The sequence below is a fragment of the Anoplophora glabripennis genome, unplaced genomic scaffold, assembly GCF_000390285.2.
Source record: "Anoplophora glabripennis isolate ALB-LARVAE unplaced genomic scaffold, Agla_2.0 scaffold1457, whole genome shotgun sequence".
Lineage (NCBI taxonomy): Eukaryota > Metazoa > Arthropoda > Insecta > Coleoptera > Cerambycidae > Anoplophora > Anoplophora glabripennis.
In genome coordinates, this window is record NW_019417530.1 from 47,035 (window position 1) to 56,357 (window position 9,323).

General features: G+C 37.1%; 1 protein-coding gene across 3 annotated transcripts in view; it reads left to right on the forward strand.

The window, feature by feature from the left end:
• Window positions 1-7,987, forward strand: part of LOC108915760 (peroxisomal multifunctional enzyme type 2) — a 54,984-nt gene extending 46,997 nt beyond the window's left edge. For 2 of the 3 annotated variants that reach the window (XM_018721882.1, XM_023456390.1), the window contains 2 exons: window positions 7,410-7,601; window positions 7,714-7,987. In XM_018721882.1, coding sequence (XP_018577398.1) covers window positions 7,410-7,601; window positions 7,714-7,925 — 404 coding nt within the window. In that variant the 3' untranslated portion in view covers window positions 7,926-7,987. Of the gene's footprint in view, window positions 1-5,886; window positions 6,075-7,409; window positions 7,602-7,713 lie in introns of those variants that run through there. The other variant, XM_018721883.1, reaches the window with a different exon arrangement.
• The last annotated feature ends 1,336 nt before the right edge of the window (window positions 7,988-9,323 follow it).

The window sequence follows — 9,323 nt, forward strand, 5'->3', positions numbered from 1 at the left end:
GCTCGAACGCTCTGTAGTCCGCTGGCACGTTCCCGGTCAGAAAATGTAATGCCAAGTAGGGCACCGAATTAGTGGGAGTTAAAGGGTAATTTGGTTATCTTTTAAAGGGTCGTGTAATTTCTTTCAATTTTTTTCTATCTTTATTAGGCTTTCCAAATACGTGGTTAAAATTAGTGATGTCGTATTCCACCCTTCGAGCGAGCTTCAGGATTTCAGAACACCCCGTATATTCATAGAAGTCATAATCTTGTACCTACAGATATGCCGGAGACCGCTGAATTGAAAAGGAGGCGAAACAATCATATTCACCTACCTTTCCAATTCAAACCAAAAACCCGCCACGGTTGCGAAATCAATCGCCGTCGGCCGGGCAGAATGAAAAAGCCTCCATGAGAGTCTTCAGACATCGATCCTCACGGCGATAGCGCTCCCAGAGCGTTAAAGACCAATTTCACCGACCTTTCCAGTGTCACCCGCATCGCGACCGATCTCGCCTGGGTCTGCCATCCCGGCGCGCAGTGACCACTGCCGCTGCTCTCGCAACCTGCAGTCGAACCCCGGGACGCTTCACGATGACATTTGGAAATGGCCATTAGAAATTTCACCACCCTTTTGAATTGGTCAAGGACGCTATCGCCAATAACTCCAAAAGTTATTGAGCGATCGGTGTCAAAATTTAATGCAGCACTCCTCAAGTCGCTAGCATTATCTTACTAAATTTTCGTCCGAATCGGATGAGCCAAAACGCCGTTATACGGGGAAACGCGGATTTCACGTTTTCCGCGTTTTCAGCCGTTCCGCTCATTCGATCTCGGCCGAACCCTCCAACCACACTAGAGTATCGCTAGGTGGTTGTCATATCCAAATTCGAACCGAATCGCCCGACTACTAACGGCCAGCTAAGCCATAATAGGTTTTCACGCCTTTAGAGCTGCCGCCGAAAGTATCCGCGCGATCTCGGTCGAACCCTCCAACCACGGCACTATGTCATGCCGTGTATCTAATCACAAAATTTCAAATGAATCCATCCAGAAATAAGACCTCCGTAGGCCCTTTTACGAGGACGGGGAAAATATCACCTATCTTTCCAATTTCCCCGTCTTTGGGCCGAAAGGACCGTCTTCCGAAGGTTCCACCGCTCTGGCGGTTGGATACGATGCTCGGCAGCCCAAGCCGAGACCGCGGGTAGAGTTTTTCCCAAACCTGGAAAAAACTCCAAAATCCCCGACGCCGACATCGACAATCCGTAGAGGCCAGAGGGGAACGAGTCCCGGCGTTGATGGGGACGATGGATGATTTTGGTTCGAGATTTTGGCGGACAATTCAAGGCCCGGTCCGCCAAAAGTATGGAAATCCCACAAAAGTGATCGAACGTCTACTTTTGGCGTTTACAGTACTTCAGTGGGAGTACATGAGACGGAAAGCGATACAGAGCAATTGTGTAACAAATCTTATTCATGGTAAATAACTTGTATATGTTAATTGTGAACCTTTATTGTTTGTTAATTCTGTTCAATATATACTTTTAACATATCTTCCACGGTTTGATTGAAAAAACCCTGTCATCAAGCTCAAGAACTTTGGAGCTCAAGCTCACAGGCTCGCTTCACGAGGCTTCCGTCGAGGCTGCCATTCCTCGACGTGATATTGATAGTGCTTTGCAACCACTACTCGCTTAACGAGACAACCACCCGAGGTAGCCTAGCCTGAGGTGAAGACCCTGTTCGATAGCCCCCTGCATCGAAACAGCGGTAAACTCCAGGATCCACTTGCGACCTGCGAAACCGTCCGAGACTGACCACCTCCGACGAAGATCCTGTGCGATAGCCATTCGCATCGACACAGCGATACTCCAGGCTCCTCCAGAGACCTGCGTTCCGCCCGAGGTAGCCCAACCTGAGGCGAAGATCCTGTTCGATCGCCCCCTGCGACGAAACAGCGATACTTTCAGGCTCCTCCAGAGACCTGCATACCGTCCGAGGCTTGCGACCCTCCGACGAAGACTTTGATTCCGACTGTGCCGGCTCCATCGAGAGACCCGCACCTCGGTACAAAGTACACACATAGGCTCCTACGAGACCTACAATTCAGACTCCATTGAGATCTGCAAATCCGAGGCAATCTTCCTCGTCAAACTTCTAGGCGGTCACTCGTCGAGGCAACCTTCCTCGTCAAACCCCTACGAGGCATTTACTTTGTGACCCACGGGCACAAAGCAATAGTACGCACGTTATTGTGGCGGCGTACTTCCAAATTTAGTAAAGAAGTTATCCTTACTTCTAGGGCTCCCTCGAGAGACCCACATTTAATAGTAGAGTCAGTGCTTACTACAAGACGTCTACAAGACTTTCGGAGCAAAAGAGCTTGCTCCGACATTGTCGTACGGGGAAGATGAACCCCTGCGACGCGACTACGAAATCCAGTGCTACGAGGATTGGTGCCCTCGAAGGTAATACTACGAATAATAAATTAGATCGTGTGAGTATGATCAAGACTGAGCTGGACGAGACCTCGTCCCAAATCGGAGAGACCAGCGGTCACACGAACTGCCCTCACACCTGTTTGCCGGCGAAAGATCTCTCGACATTCGGGGTGAAAGAGGAAATGGCCTCTTCTGCCAACGCTATATCGATGCTCCGCGAAGAGTCTGAGGGACCGAAGATGGTGGCTCGCGGAAGTACGCGGCACGGCGCAGCCACAGCGCCGTACGCGTTGAGGTCCGCTGCTACGCGAGTTACTGGCACCATCTCGACCACCCCTCACGACGCACTCGCGGATCCGAGTAGCAACCAAGAGTTACCACGAAGTGGGTCACCCACAGATACTCGGGACGAGGTTCAACCTACGTACCAACTGGTAGGGTCCGGGGAATCCCATGAGTCCAACCACGGTTCACGATCTGGCCCCGGTAGTGGAATACTTCCGATGTCGGGTGTTTCGGAACGTGAGCTAGCCGTCGGTGACGACGCTACAGTTCATTCAGCTTTTTTACGAAGTGGTATCCAGCGGGAGCAATGCGCATCGCGTTCGGGTGCCATAGTAAGCGAAAACCCCTTAGCCGACTACGTCATAGGTGACGAAGCCGGCCTTTTTTATCAAAACAATACTTGTACGTCGCCCGTCCATTCTCATGATTTCCCCCGAACATACGATCATCGCCTAAGTGGTCCATATCAAGAAAGTCTAACCCGACACGACGCTCAACGCGGAGCTCGACCTTCTTCGTCGAGATCTCCCCCGCGAGCTCGTGTCCTAGACACCACGTCTGTAGGTCATATCCACCACAGATTCCAATCGTCAGAGAATATAGTGCGACCGGGCGTCGATAGCGACGATCCCCGTGAACTCCGTGCGTTCCTGCCGCGGAACCCGGTCAAGGGAACTGACATCCCAGATCACAGGTTGCGACATGGTTTCCAACGTGGAGCTCGATTAGAACTCCTGATGCCTCCACTGAGGACCCATGCCGACCAAGCACAACATTCCGATCATATTTCCCCGCACAATTCTCAACTATTAGGCACCAACGATCATATATCACGACATGGCGCCCAACGTGGAGCTCGATTCGAACTTCCGAAATCTCCACCTAGGGCCCATGCCGTCGGTACTGATACATATTCCACGACAGTGACATTATCACTGAATCACCCTGTGTATATATATTTGAATATTAAACAAATCAATAAAATAAAAAACAATTTACTCGTAATATAATAAATATTCGAATCACCCTTGAACGAATGAAATTGCTGTACACTAGTTGATTTATTTTATTTTTTATTGACTAATGAAAATAAGAGAGTTGTTTATTCTACATTGAAATAAATGTTTGAGTATGTTGTAAATGTAAAACCCATTTTTGATTTCAATTGTAAGGATAAAATAAATTTTCCAATTGTTATCACCCTTGTGTTAAAAGGTTAAAACTGTTTTTTTTTTAAATCAAATATAATAATTTTCTTTAGTAGAAAATACCAGTCTCCGAAAATATTAATAGTAGCAAAAAAGTCGTTGAATACTTGTGTTAATTTTTTTTCATTTTTACAATTTTTAATATTTTCCAAATTATTTTTAATGCGCCCTAGAAAACAAATAACATAGTAAATAAGTGTTGCAAAGGATTATCAGACCAAAAATAAGAAATAGAAATTCATATGCTATGTAGATCTGTTAAAAGCTTCTTTTTTGTGTCTGAGTCTTTTGAGAAAAGGTAACTTTTTTGTTTTATCCTTCTGAAAAATTTTATTGTCTTTCGCTGTTTCGAGTTTGGACGGTAAAATGATTTAAAGCATGCTTTCATTTTAATGTGGCTTGTTGTCTAACATTATATTTATTATGGTCATGAATAGAACCATTGGTTCATCTGCCAGGAAACATGTGAAACAAATGAGAATAACTAAAAAAGTTAATCAAACTATATTACCGTCTATCTTTAAAATTAAGCATTTCTGGAGCTATGTTCATATAATTTTATTTTCTCAAATTAAAATGGCTAATATTAAACTTAAAAAATGCAAGTAAAGTAATGTTTTATGCTATCAAAGTCCATCAATTATGCATTTAAATATAATTCACATTCAAGTATATAATTGAACTTTGATTTTTATCATAATTAGAAAATATTCCATTGTTGCCACATTTTTTTATTTCTGTAATACATAGTTACTTTGTGTTTTTTTTTAATACTTTAATCGACTTTAAACAAACTACTTGTCTGCGTAAAGCGTAAAGCGTAATAAGAACAAATAGATCATAGGTCACTTAAAGAAGATATTTTTTAAATATCAGTTCATTTTAATCGCAAAATGAATGTAAAAATGTATGACTTGTACAACGAAAAGCAACGTATGTATTATTAATTCAAAATCACACGTCCAATTAGTGCTCATAAACATCTTAAATTATTAAAAAATACATGGTTTCACACATCTTGTGCAGTAACTGCAGATATTACCTCATGGTTAGCTAATTGCATTTAAAATTTAGAAAGCAAAATTTTGATTAAATGATCGGTTTAGCCAAAAAAAAAAAACAAATTTCAAATGTCTACATGCAATTGTCATCCTTACCTACTAGTAAGTGCAGCAGTTTAAGAAATAATGCAGTAATGCAGACAATGCAAAACCTTGAATTCAATTTTTTACAATTTTATATTTTCAAAAAAATGTTTGGGGCAAAAAAATATACGTTTTAATCATTAGGCAATATTTTGTGTGTTGAATTCGTCATTTTTAATAATAATACATACATACTAGTTAAAACACTTCAAATTTCTCTATTTTCTTAGTTTAAAACTAATGTTACTTTTTTCTTTTTAATAAAGTTAACTTAAACTACTTAAAATTTTTTCTTGAGTTTTTTTCCTGGACACTTTTTCAGTTGATGGAACAAATATATGTAAACATCAAAATTTAACAACGTACAAATTAAATGTTAGCTATCCATATAGCCACTTATTTTCCATATTTCTGCATACTTCTAACGGAATATCGTAGACGCACTCAAAAAAGTTATGGGCGGATATTTTCATAATACATCAATTTTCTAGCAGTTGTTAGTTTAAAAAACCACTCTATATAACACCAAAATGTTATAATTAAAAATAAAAGACCACATCCCAGAAATAATCAAAATCGTCGATATAACTCGTCTAATACGGTTATTCAAAAAATTCAAAAACTTTTCAGGAACTTGGAACTTAACGGCCGCGAATTAACGAATTCGAATATAGGTGACGGACGGTACGGTACACCCTGTATTTTTCAACGATACTTCAAAATTATTAAAATCATCGTAAATATCCCAAATTAGGCAACACTGCAAAACAACGTACTGTCGCAGCGTAGTAGCTAGTAGCGCTTGAAGTGCTTGAAGCTCGAATTTGTGTTGAAACGCTCGTTTTGCGCACTTCGAATATCGAAGTTTATTCGATATTATTGGTATCAGTTATCAGATACGACAAAATATTTGATTATATGATTTGATCAAAGTTTAGTTTTATCAAGAGTAGAGTAAATTTATTTTATCTGTATTTCGTTTAGCTTTAACAATTTATTTTCCTCATATATTTGGTAAGTTAATATTTCCGTTTACTAAACAAAATTTGTTATAACCTTCAAAATCGGCAACTGGCATAATCAATGATTAAAAAGGTATAAACTTTATTAACGGGTAATAATTATTGCAGATGAAATACTTTACTTCTGATAAGCATAGAAAGTACCATAAATCTAGAAATAATAATTGGAATTTTTTTAAGCGACCAAAATATTATTTTATTGTTGTCTTTGAGAATCATCAAACATCAAAAAGATAAAGATTTGTTTAGCTGAATACACACGCAAAGACTTATTGGAGCGATAAATTGTACCAAATAATCGTCGGATAAATCGTTAAGAAAAACCTTTCAGACAAATTTCAGAGAGGACACTAATACGAAGTTTTATTGGATCGAATCATGGTACAAAGTTTATCTGACTGTTCAAAAGTCCAAAAAAAAAATCAAAGCAATTTTTTGTTACTCATAAGATAGTTTGCTACGAAAACATGAACAAAAATGACTTAAAACGCGTTTTATTACTTGGAATGATGGGTTATGTGATTATAAAACAATGCAGAAGAAATAAAAAGCAAACAAAGTGGGTGGAAACATGGTTATTGAGGAAACAATACAATACACCACTAATTCCTTATAACTCTCGTTTTTAATATTTTTATCTGTATATTTTTGTGAGGTTTTCCATAAACACGGTTGATTATGATATAAATCGATCAGTCCACTAATAAATTATTTTGTTGCCATATTTGAAATTGTAGTATGTTCTAAAATCAGTACAGAAATTAACCGACTTTACATATCGCTCCAACATATACTAACACGCAGATGATGCTCTACAAAATATCGCCCGATAATTCACGACAGATTTATCACCCGTTTAATCACTGTGTTAGTGTATGTGACAAAATAATCGCTCCAAATTATTTGGCAGCAATTTAACCCCTAAAATATTGGTATTTTTCAATCTTTCTTGATGACCCGAACTAGCAGTTTTGTCTTTACAATTTATTCAATTCAACGATAAATCGGTCGATAAAACTGCTAGTGTATATTCAGCTTTTAAGAAATTCAGCAGCTCGATGTAAATTATTTATTATTAAATTAAACCTGAAAAGGACCTGAATTAAATTTATTTGAAGTGAATACCTATTTATTGCTTTTGAGTTATTATTATTATCGATCAATAGTCATCTAATATTTCATGTTTAAGTAAAGCATTTGTTAGCATCCGGAATTCACAATTTGTAAATATTACACTACTTTATGAAGGAAATAAAAAAATAATGATAAATGATAATTAATTTTAGAAAAATTACTGTAATTACATTTTTTCTTTTTTTTTAATTAGGAGCTTACGTTGATTTAAAATCGGTAAGCATGCAACCATTGGCGAACAAATTGGCTACCCCAGAATTGAAGAGTGATGCCATCTTCGAATTTATTATCGATCAAGTCAAAGCAGATCCAAATAAAGCAAAATCTGTTGGTGGATTGTTCTTGTACAATATCACAAAAGACAAAAAACAGGCTAAACAGTGGAGTAAGTATTTAGTTCTATAATTTAAGTGAACAGTTGCCTGCAGAAAGAGATATTTTATAATATTAAGAACAAGGTTTTCTAAAGGTTTAGCTGACAATAAATCTTTTTACAGCAATGGACTTGAAAAATGCTAAGGTCTACGAGGGAACTCCAGAAGGTAAACCGAATACGACGTTGACCATTTCCGATGAGGATTTCATACTCCTTGCAGAAGGGAAATTGAATCCACAGACTGCCTTCATGAAGGGAAAACTTAAAATTACAGGCAATATCATGCTGGCTCAAAAACTAGCCCCTCTTCTTAGAGCTAATGCTAAATTGTAAACAGACTTTGTTACATTGATACACTCCATATTATTTTTAAGTATCAAATTTTTACTTTATGATAATGGTGTTTTGTTGAAATTTTTAGATTGTTGTTTTTTGTTTTATTTTTTTATTGATATAGGGGTATAGTATCTTTAATTATTGTAAGATATAAATATTTTTCAAATAAATGTGTTGTATGCCTTGAAGTCTGTACTTTTCATTTGTAACTGAGGAATAAAATTGCTAATCTGTAAACTTAGGGTAATTCAAAGATCTGGAAATGTGGGGAAATATTAGGGAAAATCTTAAATTTTCATGAAAGACTTTCAAATTCCAATTTTTATGTAATAGATGCCACTGGAATCACTTCTGCTACCACTAACTTTATGGCATCTATCTATACCACTAATGTCGTATGTTAGTTGACTACCATTCAGAATTATTTTATTTTTACTAATGTTCTCATTAAATTTTTATGAAACCTCATATATTTTGGTGGATTTTAAGGTTACATTTGAAGTTTTAATCTAGGACGCTTTGTTAAAAAGATACAGGGTGTTAAACTTAAAATATATTTTTAATTTTTTTTAAATAATTTAAAAACTATTAGGTAAGTGAAATAATTTGAAATGGAGCACATGTATTTATGTAAACACTTCAAAATCTGAGACCATTTCCTAAAATTTAGATGCTCCTCTGATGGAGATACAGGGTATTAGTGGAATATTTTTCTAAATAAAACGGTACGTCACTGATTTATGGTAACAATTATATTTTCGGTTTCGTCTTCCAATTTTCTAAAAATTATTACTCTCACGATAACAATTTTGACATTCTGAGCATTTAGAAGAAAGAATAAATAATGCTTTTCATCAGATTCAAGCAACAATAAATTTCAAACAAGTTACATTTTCGTTACTAAAAAGATCGCACCTGTGTTCGTGCAAATGGAAGTGAGTAGAGTGAGTATTTACTCAAATAAAATTATGACTAATGTTATTAATTTCTTTATTTTATTAAAAACGAATCCGAAAATATAATTGTTACCGCAAATCAGTGGCGTACCATTTTATTTAGAAAAATATGTCACTAATACCCTGTTTTTCCGCCTCAGGAGCATCTAAATTTTAGGAAAAGGCCGCAGATTTTGGACAATGTTTACATTACATATATGTGTCCAATTTCAAATTATTTCACTTACTAGTTTTTAAATTATTTAAAACAATTAAAAGTGTTTTTTTTAAGTTTAACACCCTGTATCTCTTTAACGAAGCATCCTAGATAAAAATTGTATACAAGTCCCCTTAAAATTCACCAAAGAATACGAAGTTTCATTTTTGGTTACTGTTTGTGAATCGCCCTTTATATAAACAGAAAAGCTTAAATAGAAATTAAAATTTAGAAAACGGTGAT